Here is a 17,162-nt window from a genome sequence, read left to right as displayed (position 1 = left end):
CCAAATGTCCCTCTGCAGCAAAGAGGGAGCTGGAGTGACTTTTGAATAAAATTTGATCTTTCAAGGCTATCTCCTGGTATGGCTTGCACTTTGCCCTATACTGTTTGGCTCTAGGAAACACAAAATGAGGATATTAGGTCATGGCCTTCTCTAGGGAATGTGTTGTAAGAGTACATCAAACCAGTCTGACGGCTCCAGTGACAATTTTGTGCAAGACTGCTGATGGCAGTGGTGTGTGAACATGTTATGAGAAACTTGACAGGAGAGATTAGCAGTACTGGGAAAGCCTTCTGCATTGTTAGAGCATCCTGGGTTGCTCAACTCTCTTCTCTCAGGGAGGAACAATCTGCTTTCGTAACTCGAGACGCAACAGGTCTTGAGTTGCAGCTAAACAGATTTAAGTCACAAATGTGGGCGTGAGCTAACCGAGGGAGCTTGTTTGAATCAGTTGAATCTGCATTCCAAGTAGAACTGTAGATGTGGCATTGGAACAAATGGGGTGTCCCCTTCCCAAATGCAAAGTACAAGTGCAGGGCTCCCAGTTCAGTTTCGAACTGCAGCTGGGGAAGGGAAATAAAGGGATTAAATCTCCCATAATGTCCATATTAGGGTCCTCATCTGGATTGGGTCCTCCCACCCACTGCTGCAACTGCAGTTTCCCTGCTGGCTTTGGTCTGTGGAGAATGAAAAGTGCCTTCCTGCACAGTCCACGTGGGAACTAAGGAACAAGGTGGAGCAAAGGAGAATAGATTCTGCAGTCCAGATGGGAATCCTCTGAGGACTGCACCCAGCCTACGGATTGCTGTTCCGTCTTCCCCACTCTATACACACACACCATAGATCAGGCTTCCTCAACCTCGGCCCTCCAGATGTTTTTTTGGCCTACAACTCCCATGATCCTTAGCTAGCAGGATCAGTGGTCAGGGATGATGGGAATTGTAGTCCCAAAACATATAGAGTGCTGAGGTTGAGGAAGCCTGCCATATGACCATCTTCTCTCACATCTTCCTGTCCATGCAACACAAGTCTACATCCAAGGTCCCACTCTGGGTGGCTGTAGAAATGGCATTTTCCTTCTGTTACGGTCTGCCCTCTACAGAGGAGCTCCCACCAGGCCCACCATTGTGCGTATTCTAACACCTCAGCTTCTCAGGCCGTTGAGGATGGGTAGTATTTTTTTTACTGTGATGCCGGGCAGGTCCCTTTTATATTGTGTAAATTCCTGTTGCATTATTGCTGTAGGATGCAAGCAAAAGCAGACATTCATATCGTCCCAAAGGCTTGTGGTCCCAAAGCATATAAGGCTTTAAAAGCCAAAACTACCACCTTAACTTGTGCCTGGGAACAGCTACCTTTGTTCAACAAAGTACCACATCCTCAGCTACCCACTACAAGACACAAGCAAAGGTTTTAAAAAATAAAATAAATACATCATTTCTTATCCTCGTTGAATTGTGGTAAGATTTCAGGGACCAAGGCAGAGGCAAATGTGAACTGTGGTGTATAAGAGGCTGACTCTATTTAAGGTGCTGTGACACAGGTGGCGCTGTGGTCTAAACCACAGAGCCTAGGGCTTGCAAATCAGAAGGTTGGCGGTTCGAATCCCCGCGACAGGGTGAGCTCCTGTTGCTTGGTCTCTGTTCCTGCCAACCTAGCAGTTCGAAAGCACGCCCCAAAAAGTGCAAGTAGATAAATAGGTACTGCTCCGGTGGGAAGGTAAATGGAGTTTCCGTGTGCTGCTCTGGTTCGCCAGAAGCGGCTTAGTCATGCTGGCCACATGACCTGGAAGCTGTACTCCGGCTCCCTCGGCCAGTAAAGTGAGATGAGCATCCCTTTACCTTTTTACTGTTCACCTTGGAGAGGAGTTGGTTAAGGGATCCTTTGCCTGAGCCTCTTGGTAACACACAGGGGTGAGCCAGTGGCTGGAGCCAACATTGCTGGCGCTTCAACCCCAACTTAGTTCAAACTACGACTCCTATTTAAGAAACTGCTGAATGGGGTTATATAGTAAAATCAAACAAATTGCTGTGACTTCTTAAGAGACTAACTGGTTTATTACGGCACAAGCTGTCATGTTGGCAGTGCATGAAGTGGACAAGTCAGAGGTGGTAGTTAGGGAGAGGGAGGCAAGTTAATAAAAGTCCAGGTTACATCCGTTTCAGCCTTCCCCAACCTGCTAACAACTTGATGGGTGTTGCTGTCCTTTATTGTAGCAGCAGTAAATGAAGATCAGTAGTAGCTGCCTATTTAAACCTTTGCCCCTGAAGAGCATGATTTGCGTTGGCAGATCTTCAGGGCTGGTTTCAGATTTTGCAAGCAGCAAAGAGCATGTGGGAAAGCTTGTGTCATAAGTCCAAGAAAAGAAAACTATTGGCGCTGGGAGCAGGCCAGCCTACTCAAGAGGAAAGGCTGAAGATCCCAGCATGTTGGGTCTGAAGGAGGTGGTACAGGAAGGGTCAGGCATCCAAAGGGGTGTCATCAGTGTTGACTGAGAGGCAAGTTCAAGTGACAGCCCACCAGGCTTCCTTGCATCTCAAGAAATGCTCTCTCCAGTGCTTTCTGGTTGAACTTAGTACCTCAGTCTCTCAGCAAACACTCCCATCATGCAGGAATTGCTGCCTATTCCACTGAGACAAAAAAATATAGAGAGTTCATCTGAGGTACTGTAATTACCATACTTCAGAGGAAGTTGTCAGAGCAGCTCCTTTTACAGCAGTCCAAAGGAAATAAAGAGGAAATGCCCTTCAAAGCCAATGCAAAGTCCCACAGCTCTCTAATTAAGGAAATGATAGGACTGCAGAGGCAGGAGAAGACAAAAAGGTAAGACTCGGATCTAGTAGATCTCAAGGTGGTTTGCAGTAGACCAGCAGTATTATTGTTTAACAAGTTAACAATAAAATGATTTTATCTGAGGCAGTTAACATAAGTCAGCTTTCCTCAAGGCTTATTGGTGTTTTTTGATTATTTATGTGTATGATTTATATACCGGACATTAAAAAACTAAGTTTATAATGTGTTTTTCTTTATGTCACTGGGTAAAGAACTATGCATATTGATGGTGCTTCTGCGTACGACAACAATTAGGAGAAAATAGAAATCCTGTCAATGGTTAGCAGGGAACATCTACTGCAGAATATGAACAAAATTTTGAGAGGAGACTTGACTAATCAGTTTATTTCAATATTAAAATGCACCAACAGATATTGAGTGCAATAGCTCCTTCTTCCACAAGCAGATCTGCTGCAGGAAGTAAGAAAAACTTCAGTCACATGAAGATCGAACACTTATAATACAAAGGCTTTTGCATTTTTCTCCTTCTTCAAAGCAGAGGAAAATGCATTAGCAAAGCTCCAACTTCTTTCCTTGCAATTATGTGTCTATGCATTTTGCATTTGAGGCTGAATAGCTGTAAGGCAGCTTTTCATTCAGTGTGTACTGACAGTTGCATTCTTCTGCTGTGATTATCAAGTTCTTTTTGCCTTTCACACTTGCAGGACCTTTTTTAAAATACATACTTTGTCCCCCCAAAAAATCTAGGAAATGGGAAGTGAACCTTGAGTGGAGTTACTGAGACTTAAATACATGTCTCTTTTCTCATGAGAAATAACTTTTATTGAGTGTGTATAGTTCTGGACTTGCCCACTACCAGAATGCAGCCCTTGAGGGATTTCGACTGGGTTAATGCCTCAGCCCCAAACAGGTTCCTCACCTTGGTTTAAATCCATTGCTTCTCCTATTCCTCTCCTAAGTTGGACACTTTGTCTTGAAGAACATCCTGAAAGGCACTCTTGGTCCTCAGGGCAGGTGTAGGGAACCTATGGCCCTTCCGACGCTGCTGAACTATACCTCCCAGCAGCCTCAGCTAACATGACAAGTAGCCATGGATACTGGGAGGTGTAGTTCAGCAACGTGTGGAGGGGCCTAATGTTCCCCACACCTACCTTAGAGCAGTCTTTGCCTTCCAGATTCTTCCAACATTCAGGCTCATGTCTAGGTGTTGGGAAGTTCTGCCACTGTGTTACTTCCAGGGCAATTCAGGCTTCCTCTGTTCCAGTAAGTCCCAGCTCTAAGGGAAGAATGCTTGGTAGAGAGAGGCAAAAACTGCACCATGTGTACACCCTGAGTCCTACTAAGAGGTGTCCGGGCCAGGGTGTGTGTGTGAAGAGGTTAGAGGAGAAAAGAGGCAGAAATACTTTATAATCACAAACCCTTGTGGACCTTAGAAACCCAGCATAGGCTTTGATTTTTAGACATTAGGCAGAGTGAATTTGGCGATGGGACTACCTCATTAGCACAGCAGCGAAAATACAAGCTGGCCCTGCCTCCTCCTGAGGGAATGGGCAATGCCAAAGGATCTAGAATGCCCCTGCATACTCTACCAGAAAACCACTTTTTAATCCTGGCCTCTCACAAGGCAATACGTCACAGCGCCCCAGAAAACCACGGGGTCTCAAAGGATAAGTATAAAAGTTCAGTAAATCAATATACATACATACATATATATAATTTGACTTTAATTTACATGTCTCAAACAGGATAGAAGGCAAAGGCTTTTCTACCCTGATAAGGCAACCGTGAACTATGATAAACCGCAAGAGAATCAATCAAGGGAGAAGAAAATTCTACACAGGTTTGTAAAAGCGGTACTTTGTCCCCTTCCCTCCCTCCCTCTCCCGCCCACACACTGAGCTCTGTTTAGAGTCCATCTTTACCACTTTTTCTTGTGTTCATCCATGGAAACCCCCCCAGGTCCCAACGCCACAACAAGCAGCAGACCACCTATGACAGACATGGTCTGGAAAAAGTCATATTTGAGGAAATCGTGGAGAGGCCTGTAAGTGGGGACGCTCCAGAAGGCATTCTGGATCAGGTTGATGATGAAAAGCCAGATGACTAGGGTAAGAGCAGCAAGCTTGGTCTTGAAGCCAATGGCTACCAAAATGATAAGCGCCATGCCAAAGATGTCCTGGAAAATCTAGGGAGGAAGACAAAAACCACGCTTCAATTTAATGCATTCTTTGCTTCAATGGCTGGTGTCCCCAACTTGTTATCAACAACAGAGATCAGGCATGCACCCAAGTAAAACAAATGTTGTGACCTCCCCAATACATTATGAAAATGTGTACGTATTTTCTAATTTGACTTAATTTGTTCTAGCTCTGTGATTGCTAAGAACAGGCAAGGTGTTATGTAAGGTGATGTAACAGCACTCTCTGAACATTTGCTGGCTTATTCAGCCCAGTGGTGTTTGAAAAAGACCCCAGAGTAGGAGAGAAGTAAAATCTAGCAGATTCTCCATCCCCGGGTAAGTGACATGGCTGCAGCAAAAGCCAAACTGAGTAGTTTCCTTTATTAATCAGAATAATGTCTTAAAGGGCCTAGTCTATTTACTATCTAGTGGTGAGGTAGCACACAATTGCCCAACTGAGTTTGTGCTTATTTCCATAGAATACCAGCCAATTTTGCAGACAGAGAAAACCCAACCAAGTCTTGTAATAGTGGAAGCCACTCACAGTGAAGGCGCCAAGTTCGAAGTGCAGGAGTGTCATGAACATGAGAACCAGGAGCAAGCGCCCACCAAGCTGCATGTACTGCCGTGGTGAGATATCGTCCATGGTAGGGACTCCAGCAAACATGGACTTCCCCTCAGAACGAGATTCTGCAAGTAGCAGGAGCAGCCCACCTCCGAGAGCCAAATTCCTATGAGGGAGAAAAAACATAAGGGGTTCAGACAATTTGGAACTGGGGTCTGCAATGGAGGTATCAAACGGCATATTCTGTAACACAGTAGCACTCATCACCTGGACCTTCTCATGATTCTGCTGCTTCCCTAATCCCACAATTTTTGCCTTCCTAACTGCTGGGATGCACCTGGTACTCTTTTTTCACACCTCTAAATGACACCTATGGCAACTCTGGCCTGCTTGACTTAATTACTACCACTTAAAACCCCCTTCTGAGAGTCAGCAAACCTAGTTTACCTTACTTGATACAGGTATTTTTCTTTAACCTAGATTACAATATCTTTCTGGTAGATGGCTGCCCATTCACTCAGTGTTCTAAGATAACCCTGGCCAGATAACCCAAGGAGGTGAGGATTGGATATTCTTCCTGCAACCACTCCTGTGATTTAGCATAGACAATGAGAAAGCTCTCCATACTGGGCTCCTCCTCCAGTTTAATTTTTAAAGCCTTGCCTCTTAACTCTTGCCAGGACGTGGGTCCTGCCTTGCCTTTGGCTTTTATGGTTGGAAAGAGGCCGCTGGGTTCTTTATGGGGAGAGGGATCCTGCTTCTTCTATGTTTTATTTGTTTGGGGTTACACGTTTTGCCTTTGGGGGGAGCATTCTGAGCTTTACTAAGTTTTCTTTTTTGAGATGGGTATTTTTGGTGCCTGTAAGTTTTATATTTCTAGATGTGCCACCTGGCTTATAACATTGAGAAGCCCCACTCTAGGTCTTGTAAAATATTGAACAGTCCACAGCCCAAAGGGCTGAGTCATCCTTTCCCCAAGGCTGGCAGTTTTCCTCTATCGTAAGACTCTAATTTTCCCAAAGAGATTAGAGAGCCTGTTGTTTTGTCTCCCGACATGTGCTGGGAGACAGTAAGCAAAGACTCAGTGTCTGCCCCCCTAGGTCATGGATATAATTGGAAATGGACCTTTCATTCCAAGAACCCCTGAAAATAGGGCAAGTGTGAACCCTATCCTCATAGGGGTACAGAAATGTTTATGAAGATATTTTATTTTAGATTTTGGATTCTCAGAACCCCGTTTCCTAAGAAGAAGTGTATTTACTATCTATTGAACTAATCTGCGTCGGGTTGAAGCTTTTGTGAGCCTAAGCAGTTATGTTTTGTTTTTATAAATTACTGTTTTGGCTTTATCAGAGAAGCTGGGGCACCTCCAAATGCCTAGAAAATGAGAATTGTGTGTATTAATTATTATAAATAAGTTACCATTTGGACTAGTGGAAGCAACTATCTGAGAGTGCGAAACAGAGGTTTATAAAGAAAAAACCCTGCTTGGCTTTTGGCACAATCAAGACAGCACCTTTATGCAATAAGGAACAAGGACCTCCCTTTGGATTATTTTTTTAATGAAGAGAAACCTCTTCCAGCCTGCCAAGCACTTAAGGAGGGGCAGCTAGAGGAGGCCACTTGCAGACCCTGTAAGCTTTTTGTCTTTATACAAGAATTACTATGGTCACTTTTTCAATCTACAGGGACTGGTGACAACACTGTGAGAGTTCTGAGTGAAAGGAGCTTGAGTCAGAGCACAGTTGTATGCTCATGAAAGAGATTGCCTATAATGCGGGTGGTCACCATGACATTATCAAGTTGCACTATGTTGCTGAGCACAGCATCACTGGCTGGTAATCTTAGAGGTGGGATTACGTGCAATACAGCTTCCTTTCCCCCTTTATAAACAACTTGTTTCCACCATCAAACTAGCAACCAGCCTCTTCTTAGGCACACGAGTCAACCCTCTCTAACTTGCATAAGCGTACATGAAGGTATTTGGGTGTGAGAGAATGAGAGAAACATTTCCCATACAAAAGGTGAAGAACATCAAAATACCCCATCATGAATCCTCTGTGGAGTTACAACACAACATGCCTTCTGGTTTTAACTCACCTCATCAAGAACTTGAGGTCCCATAAAATACTGTAGGCAATTGTCTGAAAAACAAGAAAGCAGTAGGTAGTGATGAGGACACCATCATTAGTTTAGCTCAAGGGCTCTACATAATCTCCAGATTTCCTAGCCATGAACAGTTGTTGAGAGTTCCTAGAAAACAGCTTTGGGGGTAGGAGATGCCTTTCATTGGGAGCTGGTGTGTGAGACTAATGTACACTTAGTTTACAGGAAGATTCCCAAGAGTGTGCGAATAGGCATTAAAATGAGGAATGCAATTTAATGTAAGCAAGTGAAAAATGATGCACATTGGGGCAAACAAAATAATTCTAAATTTCACATATTGGGGAAATCCAATGTTGGAAGATTTAGGACAGACAGACAAAAGAAGTTGTTTCTTCACACAGTGCAGTTAAACTAACCTCCCACCCACCCAAGGTAGTGATGGCCATCAATTTGGAGTGCTTTAAAAGAGGATTGGACAAATTCATGGAGTATAAGGCTATCACTGGCGACTAGCTACAATGTCCATGTTCTGCCTCCACTGTCAGTCCGTGTGCCTCTGAATGCTGGATGCTGGGAATCACAGGTGGGCAGAGTGCTGCTATGCTCAGGTTCTGCTTCTGCACTGTGAGAACAAGCTGGACCAGATGGACCCTTGCCCTGATCCAGCAGGGCTCTTCTTACTTTCTTAGTGTAGTACAATAAATTATCACTAATGTACAATGAGAGTGGTAGCTGTGTTTGTCTGCTGAAACAATGAAGAGTCTTCAGCCACCTTGAAGACTGGGATTTATTGGCGCAGAAGCTTTTGCGAACTATTGCTCATTTTATCAGAAGTATGAAGAGTCTGAGCCAGATGTGTACACACACAGGTACAGAGATAAGAGGTTTGCAAACACTGAGGCCAGGGAATAATCGAATGCAAGAAATAGCAGAAGACATTTCCCTGTTCCAGGCACAGCTCAAATGTGTACAAGCTAAGAAGAGAGTAGTCCATTCACAATGACAATTACTACTATCTTTCTAGTCTGTGGTTGCTGTTGTGACTAGATCAGTCTCTTCTTATCTTGTAAACTAGAGAAGACTAACTTGTGACTCTCCAAATGTTGCTGGACAACAACCCCTATCACCCAGACTACTGGAAAAGTTGGCTGTGGCTAATGGGAGTTTGAAGTCCATCAACATTCAAAGTGCTGCAGGTCAGCTACCCCTATTCTATGCAACTGAACTTTGCAAAGAAATACTGGACAATTACTGCTGTCTTTTTGCTTATATTTATTTTTTTCTTTTTGCATATTCTATCAAGTAGGATAACACTTTAGGCATCTAATGAAGTAGACTATACTCCAGGAAAGTACGTGTCATAATCAATCTCCTAGACTTGGCACACCTACTTTGCTGAAAACAACCAGAAAGTTGAATAATACTTTTGAACAACTTGCTCACGAGCTCAAGACTTGCCAAATGCTGCACTGGACTCATGGAATTCTGTATTTTGCCTTAAAGATGAAAAATTATTTTGCAAAGAGAAGCCATCGAGGAAGAATATTGGGTCAAAACATGTTTGATAATTTAAGACTGATAATATAGTTAATGGGACGCGGGTGGCGCGGTGGGTAAAACCTCAGCACCTAGGGCTTGCCGATCGCATGGTCGGCGGTTCGAATCCCCGCGGCGGGGTGAGCTCCCGTCTTTCGGTCCCAGTTCCTGCCCACCTAGCAGTTCAAAAGCACTCCTAAGTGCAAGTAGATAAATAGGTACCGCTTTATAGCGGGAAGGTAAACGGCGTTTCCGTGTGCTGCGCTGGTGCTGGCTCGCCAAAGCAGCTTCGTCACGCTGGCCACGTGACCCGGAAGTGTCTCCGGACAGCGCTGGCCCCCGGCCTCTTAAGTGAGATGGGCGCACAACCCTAGAGTCGAACACGACTGGCCCGTACGGGCAGGGGTACCGTTTAATATAGTTAATAAGCATTGTTTTAGTGAAGCTTATTGGCAATAAGCATTGAATTGCTATCATTCAAAGTCTTTTACAATTGATCTTTGGCAATAAATACAGAACTTCATATAATTTCAGTATATCTCAAACCGTAACATTTTATTCCTATATGGCTCCATCACTACTTCTATTTTGGAGGGCAGATACAACCTTTCTGTTTAATCAAACCTCCTGCTTATTTAGACTGCTGTGAATTTTACTGCTTTCTACTCTGTTTATATTTTATAGTGTTTGTTGTTTGTTGATCTGAACTCTAGGAAGGAACAGAAGCATGTAAATAACTGTAAAGAAATGAAAACCTGATCCTCCTACCCTGATGCAGCTTGACTGGATCCAAGCATATCTTTTCACTCTGGGATCTAGATCTTGTTCCTTACACTTTCAACTCACCTGCATGAAAACGATTCCAAACAGGCCAAAGCATGCGTAAGGGACAAACTTTCTGGCGAGAACAAGCACACACCCAGCTAAAAGAACAAGAGAGAAGGTGCTTCAGGGACAACAGAAGAATTGCAACAAGGAAACAAAATGCAGAAAGTGTTTTCCACATGCCCATTTCCTACACTTGTCCTGAAGCAGCTTTAAATGAAGAATATGCTTCCCTCTTTGGTCCGTCTGGTGCCAATGTCAAGTCTCATTCTGGTTCCAGGTTAAGACCTGGTAATTTTCTCAGGCGTTTATAAACTGTTAATTTTCCAAGTTACTATTATAGTGGTTGGCTGCTCTGTGTTTTAAGATTACAGTTATTTACTGTTAACGTAAGTAAAGAAGCCATGAACCACCTTATTCTGCATGAGCATGCCCAAATATTAAGATCTTCTTTGGAGGACAATTCCTGAATTCCTGTCTTCTGAAGTGAGGCAGATGGAGAATGCTACTCTGCTGTGGTGCCTGGGTTGGAATACTTTCCACAAGGAAGCGACTCTGGCACTGGGTGGGTCTTTTTATTTGCCCAGCCTTTTTAGTTTAAACTGTTAGGTTTTTTATTATTATTATTCTAGAGCTGTAAACATACTATCTTAGTGTGTCTAGTTTCAAAGATCAGGGCTTTGACAAATTTTATGAAAACTAATGCTGTTTGATGTAAACGTGAAACCTAGTCTCTAGTCTGCACTCTAAATTTGGCCCTCAAGACAAATCACTCCCCGAAAGTTCTAGAAAGAATGCAAACATGTACTTGTGCCCCACCTTTGGCAGCAAGACCTATGGAGGATACCAGATCTGTGCCAGCCATTCTCCACCCAGTCATCAAAGGAAGAAGCCCTTACCTAGCTGCCCACACATGTTGATTAATACAAAAAGTGTGGCTAAGAGTGCACCGCTTCCCCATGACATGTTGATGTAGTCTCGTTGCTCATTCCACTGGAACCACATCCTGATGCCATCCTCCAAGAAGGTGCTAATCAGGCAGAGGTGAGCCAGATGAGGTAGGTAGTGCTTTGTCACACGCAAGAACTGGAGTGAAAGAAAGACAACATGAGAGACAGGACAGTGCCCCTAAATGGCTGCAGAAACGAAGGTCAGCCTTGCCTCCACTTAATACCAACTTTGTCCAAATGATCTCTGGGTTCTTCTGCTCCACAAGGTGGCAAATATATACTACATATGTTCAACATCTGGAAGGCCAATTTATACATGCAAAAACAAGATACTGATGTTATAACTTGGTGCACTGGTCAAGTGTAGGTCGCTCCAAACACTTTCGTTTTCAGACTTGCTCCTGAATGAAACATGTAGACAAGTGAAACTAATCTCTTACAGAGTCTAAGTCTGGTACTACTTATCATTTCCCCTCATATCAGGAGACAAAACAACAATATAGATTCTGCTGCTCACGGTAAATCCAAATGCTAAATCTATCTGTTTGAAGACGTAGTGGCTCCCGACTTATTTTCTCTGCTCCCCGGCTCCCCTCTCACACACAAAATTCCTCTCAAGCAGCAGTTTGCAAACTTTTTCTTTTTTGCAAAGATAACTTAAAATGGCTAGTGGCCTTGATGGACTACTTAATAAATTTCCCCCCCTTCATCACCAGCAACATCAAAACCAGTTCCTGTGGATTTTGGCATCCATCTGTCTTAAGTGACAAAGGAGTGCCTCATATATAATGAAAATCATGGGCCTTGTTAGCCTGTTCAGCCTTGATCAAAATGGCCTTTGTCTATGTTATTGGGGGGCAGTGCAGGAAATCTAATACAGGGCAAATACAGATATCCCCAACTGTTCTGCATTATTCCCACAGACCGCCTGCATCAGGAGCGCCATCTACAGGGGGCTGTGGGGCGAGGCCCCCCAAATATTTTCAAGGGGACCCTCTCCTACCCCCATGGCCCTGCAGACGTCAACAATAAAGGAAGCAATAGTATGCTGCATCATTTAAATTGCAATCTTATGCATACTAATTTAGAATTCAACTACTGAATTCAAATGGCTTTACTCCCAGGTAAGCAAGCACAAGGCTACAGCTGCCAACACTTACCGTATTTTTCGTCCCATAGGACGGTACGTCCCATAGGACGCACCTAGTTTTTTGGGGGGGAAATAAAGGAATTTTTTTCCCTTTATTTCCCCCCAAAAGCAGGTCGGGGAAACCAAACCAGGTCGAGGAAGGGCGCTGCACCTCCCTGAGCTTGTGGGGCTGGCCGATGTCTGCCTCAGGCCGCAGGCTGCTATCCGCAGCGTGGGGAGCCCTGCGGGGAACCCCTGCAGGGCTCCCCACGCTGCGGATGTCTGTCCGGCGCGCGGGGCGCTCTGCTCCAGGGTGCTCTGCCCGCCCGGCGGCAGGCTGCTATCCGCAGCTTCGGGAGCCCTGCGGGGAACTCCTGCAGGGCTCCCCATGCTGCGGATGTCTGCCCGGCGCACGGGGCGCTCTGCTTCAGGGAGCCCCGCCCGCCCGGCGGCAGGCCGCTATCCGCAGCGTGGGGAGCCCTGCGGGGAACTCCCACAGGGCTGCCCAGGCTGCGGATGCGCTCCCGAAGCGCTGGGCGCTCTACTTTCAGGGCGCCCGATGCTCCGGGAAGCAGGCTGCTATCCGCAGCCTAGACAGCCCTGCTGGACCTCCTGCAGGGCTGCCCGGGCTGCGGATGTCTTCCTGAAGCCTGGAGAGCGAGAGGGGTCGGTGCGCACCCACCCCTCTCGCTCTCCAAGCTTCAGCGAAAGCCTGCATTCGCCCCATAGGACGCACCCAGATTTCCCCTTCATTTTTGAAGGGGAAAAAGTGCGTCTTATGGGGCGAAAAATACGGTAATTGTTTTGATGAATTAAAAGACTTTTAATTGATTTCAACATGTACTCTGATTAAAAAGGCAAGTCAGTGGTGAAGTTTTGAATTATTTTACACTCAAGTCCTTAATAAAAACGGTGCATGGTAGGCACCACTTTAGAAGAGGCATCTCTCACATAAGAAGGAATGCTTCTTCTAAGATGGAACCAGACAGGACACAAATAGACTAATTTATCAACTAAGTAACCTTCCCTTCCCATTCTCGAACTATTGTTTGTTCAAATGAAGAACATATGCAGATTTAACTGATTTAATAAAACACCATATGATTGGTGAATACTTCTTTTAATTAAAAATTATGATTAATTGATGAAGTTTTCTTTTCATTACCAGTTCTAAGTGATATAAAGTTCACAGTCTTAAGAGCAACTTCTGGTGTTGCTTTATGTGGAGAACAAGAAGTGCAAGTCACTTCATATTCCTCAGGCAACATGTAACTTCAGAAAGTTGCCCTCAATGAGGCCCACCCATTCTGCCTTGGTACACGTCACAACATTTATGCTTACCATTCCAAATACATGCCACTGAGTTTACAAACTGAGTTTAAAAACTCAGTGTTTGTAAACCTCCAGTTCACAAATTATGTTGACGTTTACATGTAGATAAAACTCATGATCAGAATGGGCCGCAAGGCTGCAATCCTATGAATTTGTCCAGGAATATGCTATACTGAACATGGGAACAACTTTCAAATACAAATACACAGGACACTGATGAACCTGTTTTTCACCAATATAATGTTCTCTGCATTATATACCTAAATCTTATCATGCAAAAATTAAATCCACTTATCCAAAATGCCCTGACTGCTAGAAAGATAATCAAGGCACAAAGATAGCCAAGGCAACAAAAATAAAAAAACGTTTTGTTCATTTTGGCTTACTAATGGACCATGTGACTGGTTGAATTTGCCAAAAACGTCAAGAAAAAAAACAGGTATTATGTTATAACCTGTAGATGTACAAGGAAGCTCTTTAATAACATATTTTAAGAATGCACTTGATGGCAAAGAGTTGATAAATCCCATTTAATGTAAGAGTGCACACACATAATCACACCTTTTCATTCCAGATTAACCTGGAAGAATTGTCTTCACTTTGCATAGCTCAATGAACACAATCATTGACACAAATCAGAAACCCATTCTAAGCCTACATATGCATTGTTTTACTCTCCAGTACTTATTGTAATTGCAGCTGTGGACAAAGTACAATGGCCAACTTTATGTAGGTATTATTACACACAATTATTTGATGTATGAAAATAGCCACAACACTTAAGTGTTGTTCCTGGTGGCCAAATCAGTGCTAAAATCACTTCCACCTAGTTGGATTCCACACCAGTAATGTCAATATATAGTACAGTTAAATGTGGAACTTGTGGCTTTTCCGATGTTGTTGGACCACAAGCTTAACATGAGTCAATGCTGTGATACATCAAAAGTAGTATAGTGTCCAGATCAAGGGAAGTAATAGCACTGCTCTATTCTGCCTTGGTTAGACCACAGCTGAACTGCTGTTTCCGATATCTAAATTTCTCCATGTGTGTTTTGCTACTGGTGCAGGTCCAATTGCAACCACACTGAGATTTCTGGGCACCATTTTGGTAACTGACATCTCCATCAAGCCAGCTGATTTGAACACAGTCCTCCATCATTACATCAAATAAACTAAGTGCAAGGCTGAATACAGATATATTTGACTGTGTTGCAGACTTTTCACAGGCCACCTAAATGGAGCTCACGAACTACAGTTTAAAAACACTGACTGTGTCCAGTTCTGGGCACAATTTAAGAAGGAGGTTGACAAGCTGGAATGTGTGCAGAGAAGGGCAACCAAGATGATATGGAATCCAAGCCTGATTAGGAATGTTTAAGGGAATTGGGTATGTTTAGCCTGGTAAAGAGGAGATTCAGAGGAGGTTTTAGCCATCTTCAAATACCTATGTGGCTGTCACACAGAGGATAGTGCTCCAGTAGCTAGGACCTGGACCAATCGCTTCAACTTACAAGAAAGGAGATTCTGACTAAACATCAGGAAGAACTTTGTGATAGTAAGACCTGTTTCAACAGTGGAATGGACTCCCTAGGGAGGTGGTGGACTCTCCATCCTGGGAGGTTTTTAAGCAGAGGTTGGGTAGCCATCTGTCTGGTTAGATTTAGCTGAGATTCCTGCATTGCAGGGAGTTGGACTAAATGACCCTTGGGCTCCCAACTCCTACCACCCCTCAGCACGCTGGCTGTGACCAAAAGTGGTTGGAATTCAACAACATCTGGGAGGATTAGATTCCACATCCTTGATAAATAAAAACCATGTCACACAGGGCTGGTGCAGCATAAAGCCAACTTTGCACCAGCTCTTGGTACCTTATTTTTTGCACCACAACACTCACTTTTTTCCTCCTAGAAAGTAAGGGGAAATGTCTGTGCGTGTTATGGAGGAAATGCCTACGGGTGGCATGCCTACAGATTTTCCTCCTCTAAAAACTATGTGCATGTTATGGTCGGGTGCGTGTTATAGAGCGAAAAATACGGTACTTCCAGGAGGCTGGGGGAACGATTGACCGTCATGGCCCTTCCCAGCATCGGCCTTTTGCTGCTGCCAGCCTCCTCTGGAGTAAGGATATGGGGGCCAGTTGTATGTCACCTAGCCTGAAGAGAGGACCCTTTTCCCTGTAAACTGCATTTTAAGCCAGGCTCCTTGAGGACAGGAAGACCAGTACTGTATCGGAAACTTCACTGTCAGTTAACTCATTTCACTTTGCCTTTAAGCCTCACTTGCATTAATTTCACAATACCGGATTTATTCTGTTGTCCTTTCTGAATAACTGGCAAGCTCTATATTTGGCAAATTTTTGGAATGTTTGCGCAGCTCTTTGTGGGGGAAAAGTGGCATATGAGTAAACTCAACCAACCAATTAATCAAATCCTTTTAGTTTTCCCACCCAGAGTCAATTCGCCCATCCGCTCCGTCATGCCTTAGGCTCCAGATCATGCCCGGCGGGATACCTTTTGGCACGTCTGAGGCAAGACCTGCAACACGAGCTTCTCAACCCCCCCCCCCCAGATGCAGGCCCAGATCACCTCACTCGTGCGTGGGCCATGCTAGGGCAGCAAGCTAACTAAGGGGCTGCAGGGCAGGCCCCTAGGCACGCTTTCCACCCCTCGGAATTTGCCGCCTGAGGCAGCTGCCTCACGGCAGGGCCGGACCAGCGAGGCGAAGCGAAAGCGGCCGTGCCTGAGGAGAAAAGTTCCTCCCGAAAAAGGAGGCAAGCGGCTCACAGGGCTGCCGGCCTCCTTCTGTCAGGAGGACGCCCCTCCCTCGGGCTGAAGCGCCTCCGCAGGACCCGGCCTCTGCCCTCCGCGCCCCTCGCCAGCAGAGCGGGCCTTCCGCAGAGGACGCTTCTCCTCTTCACCGCCGCCATCTCCCCGCCCGCGAAAGGCAGCGAACGGGAAGGGAATAAAGAAGCGAATGAAATGGTACCTTCCTCCAGCTCGCCCCCCCTCCTCTCAGGGAAAGATGGTACGGCCCCCAGCACGCGGCTCCTTCGGCCGGCCGCGGAATTCCATCCGAGGAAGGGAGGGGAGGAACTCACCTGATCGGCCAGGTCTTCGGCCGCCCCCATTACATCGCCGCTGGGCGCCATGGTCCGCTGAAGCGAGGCTCGGCCACGCGCGCGCGCCTTCTCTTTCTCCCTCCCCCTCCCCCCCCGCACTTTCCTGAGGGGGCTCCACGAGTAAGTGGGCGGAGCCTGAGCTTAACCAACCGCAGGCCGAGCCAGCTCCTTTCCCAACCCCTCCTCCGGATCGCCGTGCGGTTTAAGGCCCCGATTGCTACGGTGGCCGACTAGGCGCCTGTTACAATCAGAGCTCCGGCATTTACAGCAGTCGACTTTTCCCGCCCTCGCCTCCAGGGTCAAAGGTCGGGGTAACGTCCCTCTGCGTCCACTTGACGCGACTGTCAATCCCAGCTCTCGGCTCTCAGTGGAGGCTCAAGCTGTCTGTCACTCCTCCTTTCCCGCCCCCCGTCTCAAGGGGTCAGCTAAGCTTCCGCCGTGACGGCGTCTCACCCGCCGCCGGCTGCTTGTTGCCGTGGCAACTTCGCTTAAGCGCCGACTGGCGAGTCAGGCTAATGCATGAGTGCCACGTATATACAAGGCCCGCTTTCCCTTCAGATGAAGTAATAAAATAGCTGCCTTTAAAGCACATGCGAAGCGTATTTCGCCTCTCAAGAAATGCACTGTCTCTG

General features: G+C 45.6%; 1 protein-coding gene across 1 annotated transcript; it reads right to left on the bottom strand.

Annotated features, from left to right (window-relative positions):
• Positions 1-3,159: 3,159 nt before the first annotated feature.
• LOC309360153 (surfeit locus protein 4-like) lies at positions 3,160-16,664 on the bottom strand. The gene is made up of 6 exons (XM_081894770.1): positions 16,510-16,664; positions 10,901-11,087; positions 10,023-10,099; positions 7,635-7,678; positions 5,514-5,700; positions 3,160-4,975 (listed from the first exon to the last, which is right to left on the bottom strand). Exons 1-6 carry the CDS (start codon positions 16,558-16,560, stop codon positions 4,709-4,711), a joined length of 813 nt encoding a protein of 270 aa, XP_081750896.1. The 5' UTR covers positions 16,561-16,664; the 3' UTR covers positions 3,160-4,708.
• Between the last annotated feature and the right edge of the window lie 498 nt (positions 16,665-17,162).

This window comes from Podarcis melisellensis (assembly GCF_964234715.1).
Source record: "Podarcis melisellensis genome assembly, chromosome: 17".
NCBI lineage: Eukaryota > Metazoa > Chordata > Lepidosauria > Squamata > Lacertidae > Podarcis > Podarcis melisellensis.
Note: the sequence above shows the minus strand (reverse complement) of the source record. Positions and strands in the feature narration are given on the sequence as shown.

Coding starts and splice junctions, on each gene's coding strand:
- LOC309360153 (XM_081894770.1), bottom strand. CDS start 16,560: ATGGCGCCCAGCGGCGATGTAATGGGGGCGGCCGAAGACCTGGCCGAT. Junction 11,088..16,509: donor CCGAAGACCTGGCCGATCAG/GTGAGTTCCTCC, acceptor CTTTCACTCCAG/TTCTTGCGTGTGACAAAGCA. Junction 10,100..10,900: donor CAACATGTGTGGGCAGCTAG/GTAAGGGCTTCT, acceptor TTGTTCTTTTAG/CTGGGTGTGTGCTTGTTCTC.